This window comes from Muntiacus reevesi, chromosome 2 (assembly GCF_963930625.1).
Source record: "Muntiacus reevesi chromosome 2, mMunRee1.1, whole genome shotgun sequence".
NCBI lineage: Eukaryota > Metazoa > Chordata > Mammalia > Artiodactyla > Cervidae > Muntiacus > Muntiacus reevesi.
The window spans coordinates 104,103,530-104,131,419 of NC_089250.1; the positions used below are offsets into that span (position 1 = coordinate 104,103,530).

General features: G+C 34.9%; 1 protein-coding gene across 3 annotated transcripts; it reads right to left on the minus strand.

Annotated features, from left to right (window-relative positions):
* Positions 1–27,890, minus strand: SLC25A16 (solute carrier family 25 member 16). Of its 3 annotated transcripts, none has more exons than XM_065922459.1 (9): positions 27,647–27,890; positions 21,817–21,909; positions 16,779–16,912; positions 15,707–15,770; positions 10,820–10,941; positions 10,352–10,418; positions 5,920–6,082; positions 2,000–2,068; positions 1–468 (listed from the first exon to the last, which is right to left on the minus strand). In XM_065922459.1, exons 1-9 carry the CDS (start codon positions 27,765–27,767, stop codon positions 312–314), a joined length of 990 nt encoding a protein of 329 aa, XP_065778531.1. In that variant the 5' UTR covers positions 27,768–27,890; the 3' UTR covers positions 1–311. The 3 variants fall into 3 exon arrangements, with proteins under 3 accessions (XP_065778531.1, XP_065778533.1, XP_065778532.1); XM_065922461.1 differs by having other exon boundaries at positions 1–496; XM_065922460.1 differs by lacking the exon at positions 16,779–16,912 and having other exon boundaries at positions 27,647–27,666.

Sequence of the window (27,890 nt, forward strand, 5' to 3'; positions counted from 1 at the left end):
TTTCTTTTTTTTTTTTCTTTTTTTAGTTCTACTTTCAAATAACACTTTAAAATGGTTTCCAGTAACCTTACTGATTAACCAGCATCAGCTTAGGAATTTTTTTTTGCAATGTTCTAAAATATAACTACTGGCATCAAAAAGTATAGTAAGCACTTTTGATTTGTGATGAATAGAAAAATCAAGTACTAAAATACCAGTGGTTCCTGTGACAGGGTAAATATCCCCCTTCAAGTAATGTTCTCCCCCAAATTAAATTAACATTTTATTTTTCCCTCTGAGAGGTTATTAAGGAAAAGAAATCATGATTTTCTTTAATTGAGGTGAAAAAACTGCTTCATAAGTTCATATGTTGTAAAAGCCACTGCCTGAGAAGGAACGCAGCGAATGTAATTAAGAGATAAACCACGATATAATCCTTTTCGAATTCCATGGTGTCCATAGACATACTTCATAGTCTCCCGCATGGTACTGAAAGAGAATGATAAAATGATGACACCTTTATGCCCAGTCACGAAGAGACAACTTCAGGATCATAACAGCATTTTTTTAAAAGAAGCTAAATTCCGTCTTGAGTAGCTTTTGGAAAGCAAGTGTTAAAACAAGCTAAAAATTAACAATAAAACAGAATTCATTCCGAACAAGTTCAAAGCATTATGCATAGAATTTTGGGGTTCATTAATACAATATATTTTGTTTGTATTATGTCTGTGACATTTAATAGCAACACAATTTCATAATAATATTTGAAATACTGATGTAGTCTTTTTAAAGGATATATGAACAGTTGCCCTTTAAGCTCTCATTTCTGCTCAAGTTATATCCTATAGTGAGCAGATGTTATAGAACTAAAGCTTGAAGGACCGTCTTTCAGATTTCAGCAGTAAAGACTTTCTTGTTTCAGTGTTCTTTCCTTTCAAACCAACATTTTGGGCTTTGTCTTTCTCTTTCAATATACAATGTGGAGTGAAATTGTTAAAAAAAATCTTTTGGGTGAATAAAGGCAACTCAAGTTCCTGAATAAATATTCTGCTCTTTCCCTGAGGGACAAAACATCACCAAACAGAATGATTCGAAAGTTATAAATTATAGAAAATTCTCTAGTGCTATGCTGTGCAACAGTGTTAGCCACTAGCCATATGTGGCTACTGAGTACATGAAACTCAGTGGCAAATCCAAAACTGAGATGTGCCGTGAGTGTAAAATACCCCCTGGATTTCAAATATGTAGTATTTTTTTAAGGGATTAAAAATATAAATAAATAAAAAGGATGTAATTAAGATGACAAAGTGATAAATTTTAGATATACTGGTTTAAATAAAATATTTTAAAACAATTTCATGTGTTTCTTTTTATACTTTTTGTTTTTTCTTTTTATACTTTTTAAATGTGGTTGCCAGAAAAATTTAACTTACATATGTGATTCCCATTATATTTCTATTTAACAGAGCTGCTCTAAAATGACTTTTTTTTTTTTTTTTTTTTTTTTTGGCTTCATGCCTTGCTGGATTTTAGTTCCCCAATCAGGGGTCGAACCTAGGCCCCCACAGTGAAACTCTTGAGTCCTAACCACTGGATTGCCAGGGAATTCCCTAAAATAAAATTTTAATAGGAGGATTGAAAGTGAACGTGTTAGTTGCTCAGTCAGGTCCTACACTTTGCAACCCCATGGACTGTAGCCTGCCAGGCTCCTCTGTCCATGGAATTATCCAGACAAGAATACTGGAGTGGGTAGCCATTTCCTTCTCTAGAGGATTTTCCCAACCCAGGGACTGAACCCGAGTCTCCTGCATTGCAGACAAATTCTTTACCGTCTGAGCCACCAGGGAAACCCAATAGGAGGATTAGGACCTGATTAAATCCTTATAAAGTTAACCAAAGCACACTATGGGAGATAAAATTAAATTTCTAGACTACTTGTGAGATCAGAGTCCTATCTCCCTACTTATTTTACACATTACATTTCCTAAAGAAATTGAACAATGACAAATGCAGAACTTACAGGCACTTTTCAAATTCTGGAAGAACAGTCCCTAACTGCATTCGCCGACGTGTTACATCAAATGGGTAGCTAAAAGAAGAAAAAGAAGGACTTAAAAACGATTTTTAATTTTCTACTCAGCAATTACTAAATACAAAGTCCTATGTATGCTAGGAAATAATGTGTTCCTATTCTCTGATTGTTTTGTCTAACCTGGGAGTCAGGATATAGGCACATGAATAAAACCAAATAACAAAGCCGAGGTCTCTTTGCGCTTTGCAGAAGTGGTTCTCTTGGGTTTGGTGATTCTTCTCTTTCATCACCCAATGTCAAGTCCTATTTATTCCCCAAAGCAAAATGAAATGCCACTTCCTGAAGAAATAAACTGAGTACTTCCCATGGCTGTAACCCTAAGACATGGTTTCTTAACTTTGTCACTATTGCCATTTGGATTGGATGATGCTTAGTTGTGGGGGCTGTCTGGTGCAGTAGGATGTGTAGGTACATCTCTGGCTTCTGCCCAATAGCGGCCAGTAGCACACCCCCAACCATAGTGACCAAAAATGTCTCCAGACATTACTAAACGTCCACTAGAGGCAAAACCACCCCCAATTAAGAATCACTACCCTGAGAGTACTCAGCAAGTGCCCTTGTATACTGTAGGCCAACAAAAATTCTCCTTAAGGGCTAAAATTAACAATACAGATAATTGTATTTAGAGGACAGAAGTAATTTTATGTGGAAAGATTGCCTGGTTCTGTAACTCTGTATGGTGGGACAAATGTTAACCTGACTTACTGTCACGATCATTTTGCCATATGTACAAATACCAAATCATTGTTATATGCCAGAAAGTAATATAGTATGTCAATTATACCTCTACTTACAAATTTTCAGATTGTCTAAAATTAAATATACAAAAGTAATCTCTTTGGAGTAGGACTCAGGTGATTTTTTTTTTATTATAATTTTAGGGCTGATATTGACTATTTAGGTCCTGTGCTAAGCAAGGTAAAGTATATTATCTCATCCCATCTTTCATAATTGTGTGAGATAGGTACTCTTATCTCAATGTTAAGAAAATTGAGTCTTAGAGGCAGTTTCCCTGCCATAAAACTGCTTTCTACTTTCTTATTCAAAGCTCTCATTCATATATATATATATATATATATACACAAATATATATATAAAGTGAAAGTCGCTCAGTCATGTCCAACACTTTGTGATCCCATGGACTATACACTCCGTGGAATTCACTAGGCCAGAATACTGGAGTGGGTAGCCTTTCCCTTCTCCAGGGGATCTTCCCAACCCAGGGATTGAGCCCAGGTCTCCCGTATTGCAGGTGGATTCTTTACCAGCTGAGCCACACATTATAAATACATATATAAAATACACATAGTGATATATGACAAAATAAGTATATACTTCTATATACATTTAAATTTACTATGCAACAGTCATAATTAAAAAACCACCCATATACCAACCAAACAGCTTAAGAAATAACACTAGTAATATATGAAATCCCCTATACATCTCAATAGCATCTCCATGAATTACCAATCTTTTTTTTTTTTTTTGACCCTGCCTCAAGGCTTGCAGGATCTTGGTTTCCTAACCAGGGAACAAACCTGTGCCTCCCTGCAGTGAAAGCGCAGACTTCTAACCACTGGACCCCCAGGGAATTCCCCTCTAAGAATCATCTTTTAAAAAAAATCATTTATTTATTTGGCTGTGCCGGATCTTCAATCCTTGTTGCAGGATCTTTAGTTGGGACATGTGAACTCTCAGTTGCAGCACATGGGATCTAGTTTCCTGATCAGAGATCAAACCTGGGTAGCTGCCAGAGCAGTCCCACGAACCATCTTTTAATGGGAGGTGGAGAGATGAAAAAATTTTGTGGGGAATAAAGGGACCAAAACCTCAACCTGAACAATTCAGTCTCTAAGCAGAAAAAGATGTGTCTGGGTAGAAGAAATTGACTAATAGGGAGAAAGTAAGAAGATGGACAAAACTGGGTGACTGAACCGAACCGAACTGAACTGAGCCGAAGAAGACAATATACAAGGATCAGAACGAGGCAAGTAACAATGGGAAAGAAAGAAAACAGCATTTCAGGCAATGTTCTTACGTAAAAAATTGCAAAGCTGTTTGGATACGTACAATGTGAAAAATGATTTTCAAGGTATTATCAGGACTATAAGATTAATGGTTATCAATAATGATAGGAAAGTTGGGGCTAAAGACAGACACGAAAAAGAAAACAAGAAAGCAGTATATAAATTATGGAGTTTGCACTGACAGAAGTCCAGGTGGAAACATCCAAGAGGTTACCAGAGGGAACCGGTATGAAGATGTCAATAAAATTAGTTATCTGTACAGAGGGTGACCTTTGAATCCTTAAAGATAGATGAGCTACTCTAGATGTTTACAGGAAGAGCAACGGACTAAAGTCTGGCAAGGTCTTAACAGTATCAGCACAGACAGGCAGGAGGAGGAAAACAGGAATCAGCAAGGTACCTGGAAAGGGAAAGGATGACGGCCAAGACAGGGCACTGCTTACAAAAACCAAGGAAAAACAAAACAACTAGAAAGAGGATAAAGGCACTGAGAAGAGCCATTGCATCTGTAAGAGTCAATGCGCGTAGAACACGAAGAGAAGTGGAAAAGAAAAGACAGATTTTAAGGCTCTAAACTGGAAGTAAATAATAAAGAAAAGGGCAGTAAAACCAAGAAGAGAATACAGACTAGCTAAAGGTGAGCATTCTCTGCAAATGAACAAGGTTCCACAGCTACATTTCTAAAAGTAAACTACACTTTTTTCTTTACCTTCAACCTCATCTGCTCCTACAAAGTATACTGAGTCTACTTTCACAAAAGTAATCCTTAATTGTAAAATTCAATGAACACCTTACCTTTCAGTACTTATCTTATTTTGACTTTTCTTTTTTCCATTGGATACTATTTTTTTTTTGAGCTTTTGTGACTCTAGTACTTCCTGTTGTCTTCCTGTTTTTTAGGATACTCCTCAGTCACAGAAATCTTTCCTTCTTCCTGTTCTTGAAATGTTCCTGCCTCATAGTATCCCAGCCTCATTTTATCTCATCTATCCAATCTCTCTTGGTCTACAGAAATTCTTTGAAGCCTCCTTTCCATTATACTTTCCACCTAATTTATCTATGTCCCTAACTGGTTATTGTTTAGTCGCTAAGCTGTGTCCAACTCGTTTGTGACCCCATGGACTGTAATCCGTCAGGCTTCTCTGTCCACGGGATTTCCCAGACAAGAATACTGGAGTAGGTTGCCATTTCTTTCTCCAGGGGACCTTCCTGACCCAGGGATAGAACCTGCATCTCCTGCTTGGCAGGCAGATTCTTTACCACTGAGCCCCCTGGGAAGTCCCATATCCCTAATACAACTTATATTAATATAGAATTCCCTTGATTGCTACTGTCTCAATAAGAGTATGAGCTTCTTGAGGCAACAATTTTGTTCTTCCATCAGTGAAAATCCCAATGCTTAGCATAGTTTCTGGCACAAAGCAGGTCCTTAAGATTTACTGCAAGAAAAGTTGTGCCCACACACACACACATATACACATATATGATAAATGGCTCAAATTTCAGAAACCTCATATGGGCGAATTCATAAGAAAACATGGCTGACGACTATATTCAGTGTTTCTTTCTAGCTTTCCTTTTCCTTTCTTTTAAAATCCACAGAAACTAAGTAGGTTCAAACTAATTTGGTCACTTTTGCACAAACTTACTTATAATATGCTTTAAGGGCAGGCACATGGGAAAATGTATTAAATTAATATCTATATTTTTCAAGGGATCCTGTTTTTAATAATCTATTAGAAAAAAATAAAATAACTAACCAATGCTAAAAATCAGGCTTGGATAAACATATTTGACTTAAGTTAATTAGAAACTTACGATATTGTCTGTGCTATTGCTCCAGCAACACCACCACAAAGTAAGTTTATGTGAGTTTTCAAAACTAAGACATTAGGATTGTCTGATGAAGGTCTGCCAAGAAGGGTGGGAGCATAGGAAAGCCCAACACTCTTTAAGGTACCAAAAGTAAAAAATGAAACACCTGAAAGACAAAATATAAATTCACCACGATGCTTAACAGAATGTAAGCTGTGAGAAGACACCATTCCTACATAATAACCAATTAACTCAAGGAACTAACTATGCATTTCCTGATTTCCAACATTTGGCTTAATCTAAGATGAAAAGATTTAATTAATGTTTATAAATAACCTAAAGACAACAAAATTACCACCTATAAAAAATTATAGCATTGGTTTTTCACACACTAGGATAATGTTCAGTTCACTGAATAAAGGTAGTAGTTGAGTATGAATAGAATTAACATGAATAGAATTAACAGTTTTATAAGATTTCACATAAGCAAAAATTAAATTAATGATTAGTAATTTTAAATAAATATGACATATTTATAATAATGATAATGTAAGGAAGAGGCAACAAATTTAGAAGTGATAAAGCATTATTTCATTCAGTGTCTAATTTTGTCTTCAAGGAATAGCTATGACAGTGAGTGACTCAGAAGACACATGGAATCTAATTAATACTGAGTTAAGTTATTGATAATGTGCAATTGGTACTGGCTGAATAGGCACATGATTTATTTTATAATAGAAACATTAAAAGTCATATGTTAAAAAAAATAAAAAGCAAAATTCAAGCATTCCTATCAACCAAACATTACTCAAGATATATTGGTATCTACTAAATTTTAAAAACATATTTAAAAAGATACTTAATGCTTAAGAACAAATAAGCCCTAACAAAAATTCAGTCTAGGATAATAACTCAATATATGCATTTATTCTTTATATAAAATTCTTATGAACTTATAGTATTTAATAATGATGATATACAACTTTAGAATACTCATATACTTCTTTATATTTGGGAAATCTATTCACCAAACTTAAACACAGAAACTGTAACTACAAAAAAAGATCACAACAAGGAAATTCATAGCAAATTAAACACAAGTAGAAAAAAAATTGAAATACCAAATTATGTAGAATGGTATTCAGTGAAATATGACAGAAATTTTTAAAAAGTGAATAGTATTCAGAAATATGAAAAAGACTTGGGAAACTGGAAAAATTAAGAAACAAAATTATGTACATACAATAACAATGTAAAAAATGTTTCAAAAATAAAAGTAAGAACAAAATATTAGAAAGAGAAGAAAATATAGTAAAAAAACTAAAGCGTTCTGATTCCAGCATAATTGCAATGAAGGTATTCCAAGAGTCTTCATCATTATAGAACAACTATATTCATTGCTGGGCTTACAGAAAGGAATCCCTAGTTTCTAGGAATCCCTAGCAGCACCACCTTCCAAAAATATAATCTGAGGTCCACTTGAGAGTTGTGGCCCATGACATAAGTGGAGTGACTCTACATTTTGATACCAACAGTCAAGTCATTGAGACCGATCCTGCCGTTGAGCCTTGAGAAGATGGAATCACTGGGTCAGAAACTCAAATTAAGATCAAGTAACATGTTGGGACTTCCCTGGTAGCCCAGTGGCTAAGACTCCGCACTTCCAGTGCAGAGGCCATGGGTTCAATCCCTGGTTGGGGAACTAAGATCCCACATGCCATGTGATGTGGCAAAAAAAAAAAAGGTAATAGAAACTCATAGTTAAAGACCACCCAAGGGAAAAAACCCCACAGGAAATAACAAACTAAATAAACAAAGACCACCAAGCATAGGAGGAGGCAGATAAACTTCTACTCTTATAAAAATTGGGGGAGTAAGGATTCAGGAAAATAAGCAAACAAGATAAGAAAGGAATTAAAAGAAATATAAAAAGAAAAACAACAAGTGGAAATCAATATCAAGGTAAAGAAACAAGTCCAAATATATCAATAATCACAATAACCATTAAGTAGACCAACTGGTAATTAAAGATTTTACTGACTGAATTAAAAAAAAAAATTCAGCTATATGATGATTACAAAATAAATACCTAAAACAAAAACATGCGAAAGTAGAAAATGAAGGGATGAAGAAAGATAACCCAGGAAAATATTAACTTGGATCTAGGTGAAAAAATTATGAATTTGGGGAATTTGAACAATGACAACATACTAGATAACATTAAGAAAGTTTCATAATGGTAAAACAAATACCATGTGATCGCACTTCTATGTGGAACCTAAAAGATAACATAAATGAACCTATCTAAGAAACAAAATCAGAGACACAGAGACTGGTGGTTCCCAGGGGAGAGGGGCCTGGAGGAGGGAAGACTGGAATTAGCAGTTTCAAGCTTTTATATATAGAACAGATAAACAAGGTCCTATATTAAATTCCTATGATAACCCCCAATGGAAAAGAATATATTTTAAAAAAAAGAATTAAAAAAAAAAGTTTCATAATGGTCTGTGGTTATACTTGTGGAAAAAAAAAGCATAGAGCTGAATACTAGAAATATTGTGGATGAAATATAATAAAGTGAATTTGCTTTAAAAAAATTTTGGGGGTAAAAGGTGAAGAGAGTAAGGAATGGGAATAGATGAAAAAAGATATGTCATCAGGTGACCACTATGAAGTTAGATGGGTACATGGTGGTTCATTATACTACTGCCAGTTTTTGAATATGTTTGAAATTTTCCAATTTTAAGTAAAAACAAATGAATAAAATGAGAAAGTCAAAGGATGAAACTAAAGCAGGTAGTTAAGGCAAAAAAAAAACCCAAAGGCCAAAAATTAATGAGGTAACACACAATTGAAGAATTAACCCAAGAGAAAAGAGATAATTAATGCATGAACAAGAATCTATGAAATGGAAAATAAAGGTAGACTAGATAAGAGAAAGAAATCCAAAATTGATTCTTTATAAAATCAGATAACTGATAAAAGAAATAAGAAAACAACATAACTACAGATAAAGCAGATGTGAAAAAAATATGAAGAAATAAGGAGAAGTTTTTGCCAAGAAAGTTGAAAACAAACACAAAACAGTCAAGTTCAAAATGGTAAAGAAAGGTATGAATTACCAAAACTCACTCACAGAGACAGAAAACCTAAATAGTCATATAACCTATATGGTCATATAACCATTCAAGAAATTAAACCAGTATTTAAAAATCATCTCACAATAAAAACTTTCAAGAAACAGATAATTCTAATAATTTTATACAAATTGTTCCTGAGGGGGAAAAAAAAAATTGTTCCTGAGGATGGAAATGAGGAAATACTCTTCAATTCATTCTATGAGATCTATCTAACCATGACACCCAAAACCACACAAGGATGTTACAAGAAGAGAAAATTACAAACTAATTTCAGATCTCCTCATAAATATAGATGTAAAACTTCTAAAAACAATTAGTGCATGGAATCCAATAGGATATAAAAAGATCACTGTATCACAACCAATTTGGGCTGACATTAGAACATCTATTAAAGTCATTCATCAAATTAATAGATTAAATGAAAAAACTTATCATTTCAGTAAATGCAGAAAAGGGTGTCTGATAAGATTCAACACCAGTTCAGATAAAAATTCTTACCATAAAAAAAAAAAAAAATTCTTACCATACTACCTCAACATGATAAATAGTACATTAGGCTAAATAAATAGTTAAATAAATACTAAAACATTTCCTTCAAAATTCAGTAATGAGCCAAAATGCCAACTATCACCACTTTTATTCACTGATGCACTGTAGATCCTTAGCTAGTACAAGATAAACATAAACAGACAAATAATGATTTGAACTGAAGTGAGAAAAATGATGTTATTTGCACAGGATGTGATAGTCCACACAGGAAATCCAAAGCACTTACATGGTAACTGGCTATAATACCAACAAGTAGAATGGCTAGCTATAAAATCATATAAAAATTAAATAGAGCAATAAACTGAAAACATAATGTTTTTAAAAGACACAACAACGCTTATAAGGTGTCTATAAATATATCTAACAAAAAATGTCCAAGCTCTGTATGCAATTTCATTCAGAATTCCAACAAAGACTTTTGTACAACATCAAAAAATGATTCTAAAATGCATGTGGAATAGCAAGATATCTACAGTCCTTACATTACTCGGAAAAAAGAAACATAAGGTCAAGGGACTTGTCCTACCAAATATAAGGACTTATTATAAAACTGCACTCTATTATTGTTTTAAGAAGTAACACTACAAATCATTGGGGAAAGAATAAATTATTTAATCAACGGTTATGCTTAGAAAGGAAAAAAGCAATTCTGGATAGATTAGGGACTTAAATAATAAATGCTCAACTTTAAAATCATTCCTACAACAAAATGAAAAAGCCAAAATGTTGCCAAATTTAAAACATACCTGCATATGGAGCCATTCCTAATATAGTAGGCATCAAGCCTCTGTAAAATCCAAGGAAACCACCTTCCTTTTGCATGAAGAAAAATTAGAATTAAAATTACATTGAGCTCATTATGACAAATGCAAAAGAACAAAAGCACACATTATAATGGAAATATTATCCTGGACCCACACTAAAACACAGATATGTTTTCATAATTATTATTAATGTTAATAATTACAAGTAAAACAAAAACTACTTAGGTAACATTAAAAATAATTGCCTAAGTATAAAAGGGCATGTTATAGACAAGAAAAGTAAAAATGAGGGACTTCCCTGCTGGCCCAGTGGTTAAGACTCTGAGCTCCCAATGCAGGGGGCCCAGGTTCGATCCCTGGTCAGGGAACTAGATCCCACATGCTGCAACCAAGACCTGGTGCAGCCAAATAAATGAAAAAAAAAAAAAAAGAAAAGTAAAAATGAAATACCTTTGCATAAATCGTTTTGAATGCATGAATAATTCCTGTATAAGTGTGTTCCCCTTTCACCTGGAATGCTAGGCGTACTCGAACCATGTCAAGAGGGTAAGTACAGATAACTGCTGTCATACCTGAAAAGAAAGTAGAAACTTAAAATGTGTAAGAATTAGTTTTTATATATATATATCTTTCCTATCATTAGTAATGGCTCAAATTATATAGTAATGATGAAAATCCAATGAAATCAAAGATAATATTACTGACAGAATTATATAATAATATCATCAGCTAAAAACCATCTTTTCAAATTCTTCCCACTGTGAAGTTAAAGTGTTAGCACCAAAAGAGTACAGTGTTAGTGGATCATGAGTATTTTAAAAGTTCTATTACTTGTCAGATAAGATATCAGGAAAGAAAAACTGACTATCTCCATAGCAGTAGGCAGGACATTTGACTTTTTACTTATTTTTTTCTAATCCTAAAATGGAGATATGCTTAACTCACCTAAAGAATTCTTTTAAAAATAAAATAAGGGCACTTTTTTTTAAATTTGTTTTTGAAGGGCGCTTTTTAAAAAAAAATTCAAAGCATAATTAGTATCTTCTTTTTAAAATTTAAGTAAGGGGAATTCCCTGGTAGTCCAGTGGTTAGGACTCCAGCTCTCACTGCCAAGGGCCTGGATTCAATCCCTGATCAGTGAACTAAGATACCCTGTGGCATGACAGGAAAAAAAAATCTGAAAAATAAATAACATTTAGACAAATTTGTTACTGACTAAACATAATAAGGGGCTTCCCTGATAGCTCAGCTGGTAAAGAATCCACCTGCAATGTGGGAGACCTGGGTTCAATCCCTGTGTTGGGAAGATCCCCTGGAAAAGGGAACGGCTTCCCACTCCTGTATTCTGGCCTGGAGAATTCCATGGACTATAGTCAGACATGACTGAGTGACTCACTTTAAACATAATAAAAATATAATGTCCAAGGTAATAGAAACAATTTGTTTTAGGGATAAAATCTCTTGATAAGCTAATTTAGTTATTAAGTCCTAGATTTTTATCAACATGATTTATTAAAAATTCCATAAACAAGCTGAGTTTTTATTTTTATCTTCTTTATTACAGTATAGTCGACGTCTGAGTTACTTTTTAGATTAAAAATAGTCTTCCAGTTTTGTAAACCACCAGAGACTTGACCAAATCCACAGAGTTTCTGTATCAGAGAGTAGAATTTGAGACTAAATTTTCTGGTTCATATCACAACATATATTGCCTTCCCTATAATTGCATTTTCTCAGACATTTACTTAATACTTTCTAACATTTAAATTTTTAGTTCAAAAATTCGAGCAGTCAGGGCTTCCCTGGTGGCTTAGTGGTAAAGAAACCGCCAGAATTCAGGAGACACAGGTTTGATCCCTGATCCAGGAAGACTCCCACATGCTATGAAGCAATGAAGCCTATGCACCACAACTCCTTACCCCAGGCTCTAGAGCCCACGCTCCATAACAAGAGAAGCCACCGCAATGAGAAGCCACCGCAACTAAAGAGTAGCCCCCACTCGCAGCAACTAGAGAAAAAACTCCTGCAGCGATGACGACTCAGCATAGCCATAAATAAAATTATTTAAAAAAAAGAATTCCAGCAGTCCAGTTGTTGGAAATGTCAATCATTTCAGTCAATTTGATTTTAAGCTCTCCATCTGAGCTATTTGTTTTCAAGTTATTCATTTCCCAACTATTTAACTTGTTTTTTTAATCTATTGGTATTCAAATTAGTCTTGTCTGGCAGTCCAGGCAATGACTTTTCTAAATGGCCTCTTTTAAGTCTGAGTCTAAACTAATACAGTGCAAATGTGATGTTCCTAAGACAAGGTGTGGCAGTAATACCACGTTTAATTCACAGCAAATATCTAATTATCCAGATATTTAAGAAACTACGTATTTTGCAGCGTGGCCTAATTTTTTGCAGCTTGTGCTAAATATTTTGCAAGGGAAATTTTTACAAAATAAAATGAAGAGAGATTTTCTATAAACAAGTTTCATGTTTACTGAAATGGTTCATATTAAGGAGTTTAACAACTATAGAAAAGAACAAAAAAACTGACCATTTTTTAAGGCTTGATCATGGTGACACAATTTGGTTAAACATCAGATTTTGCTAGGATTTATTTATCCAAATCATCACTATTCATTTTCTTTTTTAAACTTCTGTAAACTTTTGCAACTCCTGTATTTTTTTTTTCTGCTTCCTATCTGGATCACTCTGTCTTGCCTTTCGCATTTGCTCTCCGAGACTACATTTATTTCTTCTTTCCTCTTACACGCCCCAAGCCTTCTCATTGTCTTCTTACTGGCTTCAAGTGGCTTAACATGAAATAAATGGATTAACAAAGGGACCAAAATAGTAAACTCTGTAGAAAATGAGGTCATACAGAAATGTGTAAAGATAAAGGAGGCATGAGCTTAAAAGCTGTAAGACTATCAGTCAGGCTGAGGAACTGCCATAACATAACTGTACCTCAGAGAATGGTAAAAACAGTGCCTATGATTACTATAATACTCAACTGATGATCTAGTTTTACAATTTTTCAGCCAGTTGATTTCAGCATGTTTTTATATGGTGTGTTTCTTTTGAATTTGAGCAATTAATCAAATCTTCCTAAGGAAAAAAAAAATCTTTTTAACCAGGATGTTTAAAAATTACAATTTTTTTTTTTTTGCGGGGGGAGTATGGAGGGGTTGTTGTCTGATATTTCTAAAAGCAACTCGATGATTTAAATGTAATTTTAAACTTTAGAATTTAGCAAGAAAACTTTTAGTAATTTTGTACTCTGATAAATCTTGAAAATTCCTGAAGATTTTAAATATGTTTATTTATCCTTGGAATAAGTGGGAGGTAAGAACTATTCTTCTGATAATCATATTTTACCCTTTACTCTAAGTATAAAATTATGAAGCCCTAAATAGAGAAAAGATTATGACATCTTATATTGTTCAAATAAAAAAACAATACTGTGCTGTAAAGTAAGTTTGAGGTTATTCAACTAAGTTCTGACTCGCTTTATGATGACTATGTCAAAGCTTTTTTAAAATACCACATTGAACTTCAATGGTGGTCCAGTGGTTAAGCCTATCCACCTCCACTGCAGGGGAGGTGAGGGATCCATCCCTGGTCAGGGATCGAAGACTCCAACATGGCCTGTAACAGCCAAAATAATAATAATAAATTAAAATTAAAACATAATTGAGGGGCTTCCCTGGTGGCTCAGGGGGAAAGAATCCACCTGCCAATGCAAGAGGCACGGGTTCAATCCCTGGTCCAGGAAGACTGCACATGCGCGAAGCAAGGAAGCCCATGCGTGCACCACAGCTAACCAGCCTTCCTGCCCTGCAGCCCACGCGCCACAGGAGCAGCCGCCACAGTGAGGAGCCTGCACACCACAGCCAGAGAAAAGGCTGCGCCGCAACAAAGACCTAGCACAGCCAAAAATACAGAAATGAAATTATTTTTGAATAACTTATAACTGAAGTTCCTTTGGTTTAGTATTACTTTCCAGTATGTAATGAAATTTTGACATTAAGATGCCTTTCATTTCAGAAAAATGAAGCTGAAAGCACCAAATGAATATGCTGTTCAATCAATAAACAAGTGTCATGAAAAGAAAATAATACAAAGCAGGATTTAACTCATAATCCTACTTTATCTTTCCTACAACCCTGAAAGAAAGAATTTGACCAGTCACTTATAAAATTAAAAAAAAAAATTTTTTAAGTCATGTAAGAAATGATAAATTTTAAGATTTGAAAACTTTATTAAAATTCTCCTGTAAAATGAGAGATAATCATAGCACTTTCTTCATAGTACTGTTCTTTGAACTACATGTCAAGTGCTCAAAGATTACAAGTCAAATACAAGTACTCAGGTCTGTGACCAGTACAAAGAAAGTGTACAGTACATGTTAGAACTGTCATGCCATTGTGAAATACCAGTTGAGAGACAGCTGTTGCTCCAGCTCCCAAGATCTCCCCCCATCATGCCTGTGATAGTCCTCTCCTATAACCAGAACTTCCACCACCACCACAAACCATTTCCTGATCCAGTCATGAAAAAGTTACTTGGAGGCTTTCAAAACCTGTCCTATTTTTTAGCACCTCCACAGTTGTTTTGCTGAACATTTTGAATACCATTCCTGGTTATTTTTTTCTACTTACTGATCTTGGGTCAGCCTATCAGAAGTGAAAAAGAGCTAAGTAAACACTGGATAAGGCAAAACTATGGATAAGGTAGGTCAGGTTGCACACTATAAATCTAGGTCCAAAAAAAATCAAAATCCTATAAACCTTGTGATATTCACAAAAATTTAAGATTTTGATATATCACCTTCCCATGGTCTTAATAGTGGTACATTCTTACCTTAAAATATAATACAGTTATTTACAAAAATAAGAAAGCTCTATGTACTGATACATCAAAGAGTCTTGAGATAATTGTAAAAGTTCTAATCCTATAGAATAGTATTGAAAAAAAGTATAACATAAAAATTGCTATTAATAATATGACTGCTTCCTGGGAGTGGAACTATTTTCATTGTATAGGAATATGTATTACTACAGCCATTATAATTTAAAAAAAATTTTTGAAAGAAAAAAATACACATTTCCAGAAGTAGATCTGTCAAAGGGAACATATGTTTCACATAGTTTTAAGTGTAGACTACTCCTTACCATCTCCTACTGTAAAAGCCTCTGAGTTGGGACATAAATGATTCTTGCATAATTAAGCATAGGAAGATAACAAATGCGTGGAATGTGATCAACGTCACACATACCACCTAAAGCAAATTAAGTATTTAAATAGGAAATTAATTTGCAGAAATAAAATAAACCCACTCCTTACCTGCCATGGATCCAGCCATTAATCTATGCACATGACCAGAAACTCCCAGTTTTGTAGTAATTAGCTAGAAACCAAAAGCAACAAATTAAATGAGACATTTCTTAAATGCTGCCAACTTCACTGTTTAATGATAAAGATTGTTTTCAAAAGGGTTATAGAACTAGCTTTTTTTTAAAAAAAAGGAAATTAGTACTGAATGTGAGTGAAATGAGCACAATTATATAAAGCTGAGCAGTGTTATATCACATCAAAAGGAGGTCAGTTATTTCCTCTGTCGCAACCTCTGTCGCAAAAGAGTCGGACACGACTTAGCGACTAAACAACAACAATTTGCTCTGTAGCATCTGCTCTGATTATGCACTTTTACAGAAACAATATTGCCAAATACACTATACTACACACTGATGACCACAAATACTTAAAGTGTGAATGGAAGTAGTAGGAATAAAATGTAAATGAAGCATTTATTGAAGTCTTGATATAATAGCATTGACTCTATCTGTCTGACTAGGTTAGAATGTTGTTCCCAATCTCTACTGCTTACTTTTCATTTTAAGATACCCTGTGATATGTAACGCATTTAATCCCTTTCTACATTAAGATGTTTGAAAGGATGGACTTTCAGTCAGGCAGAGAAGAGAAACTTAGTGAGTAAGATGGGGAAAGGTGTCAACTTATAACATCACTTAAAAACAGACTTTCACAATATGGTTTCACTGTTTTATTTATTAGGAAAATCCAAAGTCTGAACATTCCTCTCCTACAACTGAGAAACAAAAAGCACATCAAAAAGCTATTGATATTTTATGGATTTACTATTATCCACTTGGCTCTTCTTCATAAGTCTGAACATAAACAATCTAGTAAAAAATGACTAACAATTCTGGAACAGATAACTCCAAACTCAAGTTATATTTAAAAATTTAAATTATCAGAAGTCTTATTCCTTCAAAAAGTCATTACTTTACCCATTCATCCAAAGAAACGTTAAAGGCCAAAGCAAATGCCTTGACAACTAAGTATGCTATTCAAAGATATAAAAGAGGAAAAAAAAAGATAAAAGTTCAAGTACCGTTTTATATTGCTCAAATGCCATAAACTGGATTGCACCATAGGGAAAAATTCGAATCATCATTGCACCATTCCCTTTATACAATCCAAGGTATCCCTCCTTTTTGGGAACAGCACGCAATGTAGAAAATACTCCTATTTTTAGAAAGATTTTTAGAAGAAAAATACTATTACAACAGAGAAAACTACCTAAATCCAAATTTTCATGACAATCACAGATAAAAATTACTATGCCATCATTCATGATATAATTTTGCTTGATAAATTACATGAATAGTAATTTCTGTATAACACTTAAAGCTACTTGAAATACATCATATGTCCAAATAATACAAACATTCCTCATGTAAACATGTCGAACACAACGGAGTGACTAAGCACAGCATGTAAACATGTAAAACACAGCAAGAACAGCTACAAGTTATAGTAAACTATTAATTAAATCTATAATAACCAAAAAAAGTCATAGAAATTATATTCAAAGTCCAGATATTGCAATGCAGATGACTAGGTATCTAGAAGGATGAAGGAAGGTTTCCTAGACTGACCCAGATACATGTATGGTTTGTTCAAGCAGGAAACTGCTAAGAAAAGAAACAAAACACCTACCAATTAAAAAACTATTTACACAAGTACACAGCACCACCTATGATATATTCTTACCATAAATAAAAAATGAACCTATATCCAATCAAAGTCTAGATTTAATTATCACTTTACAGAAAATACAGGTGATATAAGAAGACACTAAATAATATGGGACACTGGTGGTCCAGTGGTTAGTTAATTCATTAGTAAATTAATTTTTAAAAATAACATGGGACATAATCAACAAATTCAGAACATGGAGGATTCTACAGGACAAATAACTGAGTTTTCTTTCCCCAAAAATAAACAGGAAAAAAGTAAAGAAGTATAGGAAAATGTTATAGGCCACAAGTAATAATATCAACCAATTCTAACACTGTAACATATTGATGTCATATGAATCCTGATTAAACACACAAACTGTAAAAACAAAAAGAAAGCTGACAAGACTTTCATGGAAATCTGAACATTTAATGAATAGTATATAATATTAATAAATTATTATTATTATTTTTGGAGTAGTCTTTCTAGTCTAGAGATGTATGCTGAGACAATTATGAATGGAATAATATCTGGAGCGTAACCTAAAATATGCCAGTGGGAAGAGGGTATGGTATAAGAAATGGAATTGACCATACGTTGTTAATTGCTGAAGCAGAGTGATGGGAACCTGGGTCTCATTATATCATTCTCTCTACTTCTGTATGCTTGAAAGTTTCCATAATAAAAAGTTAAAAAAAACAAAACAAAACAAAACACTAAATTCAGGGCAAATTTTTATTAATAGTATACTTCAATTAGGAGTACAGATAAACAAAAGACTAAGTTCTGGTCTGACATATTGATGTTTATTATTCCAATAATACCAATCATGAATCCTGTTTGTAGTACAGACTTCTACATTCCATTATTAAACTATTTAAATTATATCATTAAACTATTGAAGTTCCAGTTTCTTTCCAAATTTTCCAAACAAAAATTTTATCAAATATGAAGGTAAATCACTGGGCTGATCTCAAAGTTTAAAATTCAAGAAACCTTTTGATCTCTTCCCAGAAATTAAAACTGGTAGGTACTTACTAACATCCAAGAAAAGATAAACCCAAAAGCATTTTTAATAAACAGATATCTAAGTGGACTAATTATTAAAAAGAATTCTATTTATGTATATAAATATATATACATATAATACATAAAGTTCTTCCAAAATATATGAATAATAAAACTAAATATATTCAGACATCACCCCTAAGTTCTATCAAAAATACCTTCCTACAGGAAGAAAAGACTAACATTAAGCTCAGATTAAGATATTCAAATGTGTTTTTAACAATTTAGGGGAAATTAAATTTAGAACAATGGCCACGGAGCAGGAACAGGAAGGCTGACAATGAGCGAGAAGTAAAGAGGAGGTTTCATCTGTACTGATAATGATTATTTCTGAAGTTCTGTGTGGCTCCAAATATGTTTATTAAATTATTCTTTAAAATTCTTTGTTACAAATATTTAAAGAGAAATAATTAGTAGAAGCGAAATAGATAAACGTACTTTCAAAACAAGGAAACCAGGAGACAAAGAGCAAGGAGGGTGGCTGGGGAGGACACAAGAAAAGCACAATGAACAGAAAACATAAATCTATAACTGAAAAAGAAATCTAAATTATATAAATTGTTCTGTTAAAAGCCAAAGACTCTCAAATTCTGTTAAAAGACCAAGTCTAGCCATATGCTTTTCACAAAAATCTCAGTTAGGGAAAAAAAAAAACACACCAGATGTTGAATGTTTTCAAATGGCATTTAAATATCCGTGGAGATAATTACACTGTTTTTTCTCCTTCAACCTATAGTCTGTACTATTATTACTTTGGGAAATTGAGATTTTTCTTTATAGTATAACACTGAACCAATTTTTGCATGTGTTATAAGCATATTTGGAAGGAATATATATTCTCTGTAGGGTGCAAAGTCTTCTGTGTCTATGTTATATCGAGCTTGTGTGTTATTTAGATCCTTTTCTGTATCCTTCTTATTTTTACCAAGCTAGAATTGCAAGGAATATTAGATAAAATATAAGCATATGCTTGTGTATATACACATAAGCTCTGAAGGGAAATGGAAGAAAATTGTAAAAATGCTTAATTCTAATGAAGAGATAAAGAGAAAGATGTTTGCTTTATACTTTATGAATTATGAACTTGTAAAAATATACATTCAAAAAATAAAAATAAAATGTAAAAATAACAAAATTGAGAGGATTTTTAAATAAGCCTATTATGATTCAACTCCCTATTTTTATATCACATTGGTTATAAAAAGTTAAATGGAGGTCAAAGATTTTCAATATATTACAGGAAAAAATTTCCTTATACTCACTGCAAATTGGGGAAGAAGAAATTCTAATTATAACTCATGGTTTTCATTTGGTCAGAATAATTTTGATTCAAAATAAAAAGTAGTTTTTGATGCCTTGGAGGTAATGTTATACACTTTTTAAAAGAAGCTAAAGTGGAAGTCTTATTCAATAGCATATCTTTTTCATCTTTGTGAAAAATCATGCTTACTTTTAAATTTAAGCAAAGTTTAAAAACTACCTTATGCATGTAAAAAGGGAGGCATCTAGAATAAAATGCCCAACAACATGTTTCAAATAAATTAAAAAGCCACTAATACTTTTTTTTGGGGGGGTTGTATATTTCAAAGATACATGAAAGTACACCAATCTCTTCATTGCTGCACTCCAGGAATTCTATTTCAAATTCTGAATGCCTTGTAGGGTACACTTGCAACCCATGGCATGCAGCCCTGTAGAGCGTGAAATCTAATGTGAATATGTAACCTAATGATTACAAATCAGGAAACAAAACAACATACAGCAGCATGGGGAGAAGTTTAAAGGAATAAAACAATAGTGCTCAGACATTCAGATGTTGGATCACTGTTAAACACCACCAGATACTGAGCAATATAATTCCTTTGATCCTCAATTTAGACAACAAAAGAAAATAATTTCCTTCCTTCCCACTTTTATATACAGTCTCTCAATAATTTCAAAGATCTGATTCTTTCTATACCTGAGTGAGCAGTACACTGTAAAGATAATAAATTCATTCCTAGACACAGGGATATTAGCAATTTTTTTCTTTCAATTTAAAGAGCAGATTTACTTACTGAAAATAAAATGAGTCACAATAAATAAAAATAAAATCATCTTTTAAAAACCCAATTGTTAAAATAACTGAACTATTCACTTGGTTAAATATCCTTCTTATAAAATGATGAATAGATCATGCAGAGCACACATCATTGAAGCATAAAACTGTAAAAGCGAGGGAGTGTTATGACTTAGTTGCCTTAACCTAATTTTTTTCTTGGTGTCTGTCCACATTAATTTTTTTGTTTTAAATCTTATGCCCTCTAATTAAAAAGTTAATATATGTTCAATATGTATTACAAATAAGCTTAGAGAAAAAAATTAACTATAATCTCACCATTGAAAATTGAGCATTATTTAATGTTCATATTTCTCCTTCTAGCATTTTCTCTAAACACACATTTACTTAGATAAAATGCAATGTCATTAAATCATTTGCAATATTTTTTCATTTAACTGTTACAAACATCCTTCCTAGTCAGTTAATATTCTTCTATAATTTTTATGATTGTGAAAGAGTCTATAATATGGACTTATTTATTTAAATAATATTTATTATTTAACTTAACCAATTCTCTATTATTAAACATTTTGGTTGGCTCTTAGTTTTTAAACCAGCAGAAATAATACTTTGATTCTTGTATATACCTCTTTGGGCATATTTCTGATTATTTTCTTAAAACAACTTCCTAGAACTAGAATTGCAAAGCCAAAGAGTACCTATCTTTTCAAGACTTTGATGCATATTATCAAAATGCCCTCCAAAAAAGCTATAAAAATTTCTTATTCCCACCAATGATATGTTATTAGAGTGATCAAGTTAAATATAATAGCTGATTTTTATGTCTGTAAAGGACAACTAAGGACTTGATATTTCTTTAACAATGCAAGTTTATCAATATATACTAACTGCACTGGATTCTGTTTGTCCTAAGGTATCTACAACACACACTTAAGTGTTTAAAGGAACAACCTAATCTGTATCACTAACTGTATTTTTTTTTAATCAAGCTAAGCTGTTACGTGTGTCTGTTAAGGACGTGATTTGTTAATCTCAATAAACAAATATGTAGTATTTACTTCAATGATTCAAAGATTCTAGTTCAGAGTACATTAGTACCCTAAAATGATAACTACATAACCACTATCGCAAATGAAAATATTAAAATGGTAACAGCTACATCCCCTGTAAATTTGCCTCCAAACTTGAACTCCCTTTTGTGTCCTCTTTCCACTACAGTTCACAACTAGAAACCAACCCAGAAAATGGACATTTTTATCTTCAGCATCTGTCAACTCACCCAAATGTCTATAATGGTGGTTGTGAGCTTGTAACAAAACCTTTACTCGATCCAAGGGAGCAACTGTTGTTTTGGCACAGCATCCAGCAATACCTACAAAATTTGAAAAGATCAGGAAGACATGGCATACCATTTCTTTCCAAATAGAAACCATGATTAAACTTATTTGGCTAATAAACAAATAATAAATAAATAAATTTGGCTAATAAAAAATAAATAAATTTGAACACAACTGAACTGATGTGAAGAACTGACTCATTGAAGACTCTGATGCTGGGAAAGATAGAAGGCTGAAGGAGAAGGGGAAGACAGAGAATGAGATGGTTGGATGGCATCACCGACTCAATGGACATGAGTCTGAGTAAACTCTGGGAGTTGGTGATGGGCAGGGAAGCCTGGCATGCTGCAGTCCATGGGGTCGCAAAGAGTCAGACGTGACTGAGCGACTGAACTGAACTGATTCAGCTAGCAAACTCTCTAATTCTCATTTGATCTCTACAAGTAGAACTGCCCAGAAGCAGAGACAGGAAGATGATTGGCTCCCATTCTCTATAACTTAATAATTGAGCATGTCAGGCCTGAAAATAAGTTTAAAGAGTGTAAATCTTCCCCCTAATTGCTGATGAACACTGGAATCTTGCTAAAAGTGGTGATGGGACAAACACTTGGACGTATTTACACAGCTACAAGACTCTGTTTGAAACGTCTTCTTCTGGATGACTTCTCATTGAAATAACCAAATTTAACCCGTAAAATTCAGTTATCCATTTACGGTACAAGAATTTTATTCTTACAAGTTACCCAGATTCTAGTAGTTTTGTTACAGAAGCCTGAACAGATTGAGACATTTTTGTGAAGTATCTTACATGTAATAACCACTCAACCAAGTGAGTTATTACTATTATAAAAAGGTGGACAAAAAAGTCCTTGGTGTCTTTTCTATGACTATGTTCAGCTCTTCATCATTGCATATTTGTTAAGAAAGATGCAAGAGTACTGGAACTTTGTGGGTCCCTTCACTACTACATTCAGTCATCCAGCAATTATATATTTTGTCCCTACCACAGGCCACTGTGCAGACATGTGGATAAGGGTAAAGTACATACACGGGCTTTAACATAAATCAGAATCCAGTTCAGCCCTACTAGCTTGGCATGCTTCTAAGGTGACAATATAGAAAGACTTTTTGTTGTATACAGTTTGGGTTCCCCGAAATTCCAAATTGGGAAAGGAGTACATCCAGGCTATATATTGTCACCCTGCTTATCTAACTTATATGCGGAGTACATCATGCAAAATGCTAGGCTGGATGAACCACAAGCTGGAATCAAGATTGCCAGGAGAAATAACAATAACCTCAGATACGCAGATGACACCATCCTTATGGTAGAAAGCAAAGAAGAACTAAAGAGCCTCTTGATGAAAGTGAAAGAGGAGAGTGAAAAAGTTGGCGTAAAACTCAACATTCAGAAAACTAAGATCATGGCATCCAGTCCCATCACTTCATGGCAAATAGATGGGGAAACAATGAAAACACTGAGAGTCTTTATTTTGGGAGGTTCCAAAATCACTGCAGATGGTGACTGCAGCCATGAAATTGAAAGACGCTTGCTCCTTGGAAGAAAAGTTATGACCAACCTAGACAGCATGTCAAGAGCAGAGACATTACTTTGGCGACAAAGTCCGTCTAGTCAAAGCTATGGTTTTTCAAGTTGTCATGTATGGATGTGAGAGTTGGACTATAAAGCAAGCTGAGCACCAAAGAATTGATGCTTTTGAACTGTGGTATTGGAGAAGACTCTTGAGAGTCCCTAGAACTGCAAGGAAATCCACCTAGTCAATCCTAAAGGAAGCCAGTCCCGAACGTTCACTGGAAGGACTGATGCTGAAGCTGAAACTCCAATACTTTGGCCACCTGATGTGAAGAACCGACTCATTTGAAAAGACCCTGATGCTGGGAAAGATTGAGGGTGAGAGGAGAAGGAAACAACAGAGGATGAGATGGTGGGATGGCATCACCGACACGATGAACATGAGTTTGAGTAGGTTCTGGGAGTTGATGATGGACAGGGAAGCCTGGTGTGCTGCAGTTCATGGGGTCACAAAGAGTCAGACACAAAGGAGCGACTAAACTGAACTGAACTGAAAATTTGTATGTTGAAAACTAATTCCTAGTAACAGTATTTAGAGGTGGGAAGTGGTATTAGAGGAGGTAATTAGGACACTCATGAATGGAATTAATGCCCTTGGAGCAGAGGCCCCAGAGACTTCCCTGGGGGTCCAGTGATTAAGGCTCTGTGCCCCCTCTATGAGAAGCAGAGGTTCCATCCCAGGTCAGGGAACTCGGGTCCCACAAGCACCATCCCCCCCCAAAAAGAGGCCTCAGAGGTATCATTGGCCCATTGCACTGTGTGAAAACACAATGAGAAGGTGACAGCTATGATGAAGCAGGGTCTCCCCAGATAGCTGCTGGCACCAAGACCTTGGACTTTCTGGTTTCAAGAACCTGGAGAAAGAAGTTTATTCTTATGAGTTACCCAGACTATAGTATATTTGTTATAGAAGCCTGAACAGACTAAGACACTTTTACGAACTACCTTATATGTAGCAAGCACTCAACCAAATGAGTTTTTACTATTATAAAAAGGTGGACAAAAAAGTCCTTGGTGTCTTTTCTATGATTATGTTCATCATCACATATTCGTTAAGAAAGATAAAAGAGTACTGGAACTTCATGGGTTGCTTCACTACAACATCCCCAGAGACTAGTTCAGGGGCTGGCACTCAATAGGTACTCAATACCCATTTACTCAATGAATGAATGAATGCAGTCTTTACAAAATTTTTTAAAATGTTAAGACAAAATCATTTAAAATCCACACACATTTACTTAATAGCTCAGCATGTAACTGGTGCTAAAATCCATATTCTGAGATATCCAGAAATAAGTTGCCTATTTGTACTCAAATATTAAACCCACATGTAAGCTTCTATATCAAGCTTCTCTTACTTGAACTAATGGAAATAACAGTCATGGTCACTCAAAATTGAGGATAAACTAAAAATAATTTGCATTGGGGTATATTTGGTTTCAGAATAGTTAATCTTCCCAGTCATTATGAATTAACCATATAAAAATTATTTAGAATCTGCTGAATAAGTAGTTTCTTTTATAATATCTTGCTCATCATATTACTTTATGGCTCGATTGATCATTACAAAAGTCCACTGAGTTAGGTCAAGTAGGCTTTATCTTCATTTTAAGCAACTAAACTTGAGATACTTGCCAAAGACCATTGATAATCATCACTAAAAAAACAAGTATGCTTTCCTTTGTACAAGTTACTAGGTTAAGAGATTCACCTGCAGGCACTGTGCCTAGGCTTTTACAGGTACTTTTTTATTTAATCATTACAATTACATTCTGAGGTAAGTACTCCTTTTTTAATATTTATTTATTCGGCTGTCCCACAAAGGGGATCTTCATTGCAGCATTCGAACTCTTAGTCCCAGTGCGTGGGATCTTAGTTCCATGATCCACAGAAAGGTCACCCAAACCAAAAAAATGGAACATCACCAGTCTCCCAAAAGTCCCTCTCTTATACTCAAATCACTATTTGTTGCTTCTCAGAGACAACCAAATGTCCTCTGAGTTCCAACAATATGGATTTAGCTTTGGCTGTTTCTGAGCTTTATACAAATAAAATCACACAGTATGCAGTGAGTGTATCTGGCTTCCTCCTGTTCATTATTACACTTGTAAGATTCATACATACTGTTGGTGTGGAAGGAATTTACTCATTTTCAGTGTTATTAGTATTTCACTCTATGATAATACCATATTTCAGTTATATATTCTAACACTGATGGACATTTGGGTTGCTTATTCTTTAGGGATATTATGAATATCAAAGATAAGAACATAAATACATATGTTGGGTATATACCTCAGAGTGGAACTGTTGGGTCGTAGCTGGATCAACTGGGGGTATACAGATGTCCATAGATAACCACACTTCTCCAAAGTGTCTGTACCCATTTGCATTACCATCAGTAGCATATGAGAGTCCTAGTTGCTAACCTGGCTTACATGTTACCATAAGACTCTACTCTGGTGTCAACATTACAAAACATAATATGCCCAAAACTGAATTCCTGATCTTTCCCCACCACCATCATGAATGCTGCTCCAACTATAAGCTTCCTGTTTCAACTTCATCCTTTCAGGTGTTCAGACCCAAAGAAGTCCCCCTTGACTTCTCTTCCTTACCCTATCTCTAATCTGTCAGAAAACCATTTATCCTTTTCATATTCAGATTATCATAATTTTTCACCACCTCCCCTGCTACTAACCTGATTTAAGTACCCATCATCTAACATCTGAATTATTGCAATAACCACCAAACTGGTCCCCCATCTTCCAAATTTACATCCCTACAGTTATTCTCCACAGAGCAGCCAAAGTGATCCTTTGGAAACATGCCATATCATGTCACTTCTCTGCTACAGACCTGTAATGGCTCCTTACTTCACTCTAGCAAAAGTCAGAATCTTTACAATGGTTTGCAAGACCCTTCACTTCCCGTCCCCTTTAACTTTCTAACCTCCTTTTCCCATCAATACCACTCGGCTCCAGTAGCACAGGTCTCACTGCTGTTCTTTGAATGATAAGGCCCTCCTTGACTTTGAAGATTTTCCTTTAGCTTTTCTCTCCCCCTGGAGTGCTCCACCTTAGAAATCAACTTGCTAAACTCCCTCCCCTTTTCAAGTTTTCTTGTGTCATTCTCCCAATGAGACATACCACAAATTATCCTATTTAATACTGTACCAGTTAGCGTCTCCATTTCTTTGCCCCATTATCCTTTTTACTTCTTCCCATTTCCTTCGTCATTTCTAATATACCGCACAACTTATTTTTTCATGTTGTTCATTGTCTTTCTCACCACAAGTCCCCAACCAATGTAAACTCTAGGATCTTTGTTTTGCTCTCTGATGTACACTGAGCTTGTAACAGAAACAGAGCAGGCACTCAAATATTTCCTTGTATAAATAACGACCTTTTTTTATCAGCAGAACAAACTAATTCTTAATACTACTGCAGTGTACACATATCTTTCTACAAGTGCTTATAATGTGGAATTTTAAAAAGTCCCAGCCTTAAATAATTAAGTGATGACAACCCAGTCCATTAAGAGAGGGTAGAGACAGTAACATCTCTTTATGGGAAAGCAGAGGAAATTTCTGAGAGATAACATGAAACTTCCGGCCCCACAGTCACACCAACAGTAGGGTTTCACCAGCTACATGTCAAGTAGCTATTGCACAGTTTGCTAGAACCACCGGAACCAGTTTTGGTTGCAGACAGTTTTGCACAACTTCCCAGTCATTCTTAAACAGCTGTCTTCCAGTATTTGCCTTTTTTTTTTTTTTTTTTTTTTTTTGCTTTCTTTTAAGCAAACAGTAAAATCCAATTCTACACTCGATCGTGCCTAGTCTCTATAAAAGAAAGGAGTGCCCAGCATGTTTCACTGAAACCTAGGGTCCTTTACGGGCCTCCCCTCTTTTCCCTGTTATCCAACCTTGAAGAATGAGTGCCTGGTTATACCCTTCCACATCCCCAGCCTATCCTCGAGGCGGTTTCTCCCCAGATTCCTGCTGTCACTAGTCCAGTGATTATTAGAAAGAGATTACAGCAGGTCCGGCAAACACCTGGCTGGGTATTGGAGCAGCCAGAGTCCAAGAATGTCATCTCGGCCGCTTACACCCGATCTGCCCCTGAACCCGCCCTGGCCACTCCGCGCGCGGCCAGGTCCCCCAGGGGGACACCCACCTCCAGCCAGGAAGGAGCGCAGCCAGTAGAAGTCTCGGCGGGCGGCGGGCCCTCCGGTTCCTGCCGCCTGCGGCATCGCGGGAGGTGGCTCGGCGGCTGCCAGGGCCGCCGCCGCCGCCATCAGGACCAGGGCCGCGTCGGGAGCTTTGGTGGTCAGTTTACAACACAAGGGCCCTAGCCATGGACGGAGCAGGCAGTGACAGGGCACCGACCGCCGCGCGGGCGGGGCGGAGTACCACCGGCG

Bases quoted from the DNA above. Each gene is read 5' to 3' on its own strand.
- SLC25A16 (XM_065922459.1), bottom strand. From the start codon at position 27,767: ATGGCGGCGGCGGCGGCCCTGGCAGCCGCCGAGCCACCTCCCGCGATG. The intron at 21,910-27,646 runs GTGGGTGTCCCC...CAAATTTTGTAG, and splicing joins GCGCTCCTTCCTGGCTGGAG to GTATTGCTGGATGCTGTGCC. The intron at 469-1,999 runs GTAAGTTCTGCA...ATTCTCTTTCAG, and splicing joins CCAGAATTTGAAAAGTGCCT to TACCATGCGGGAGACTATGA.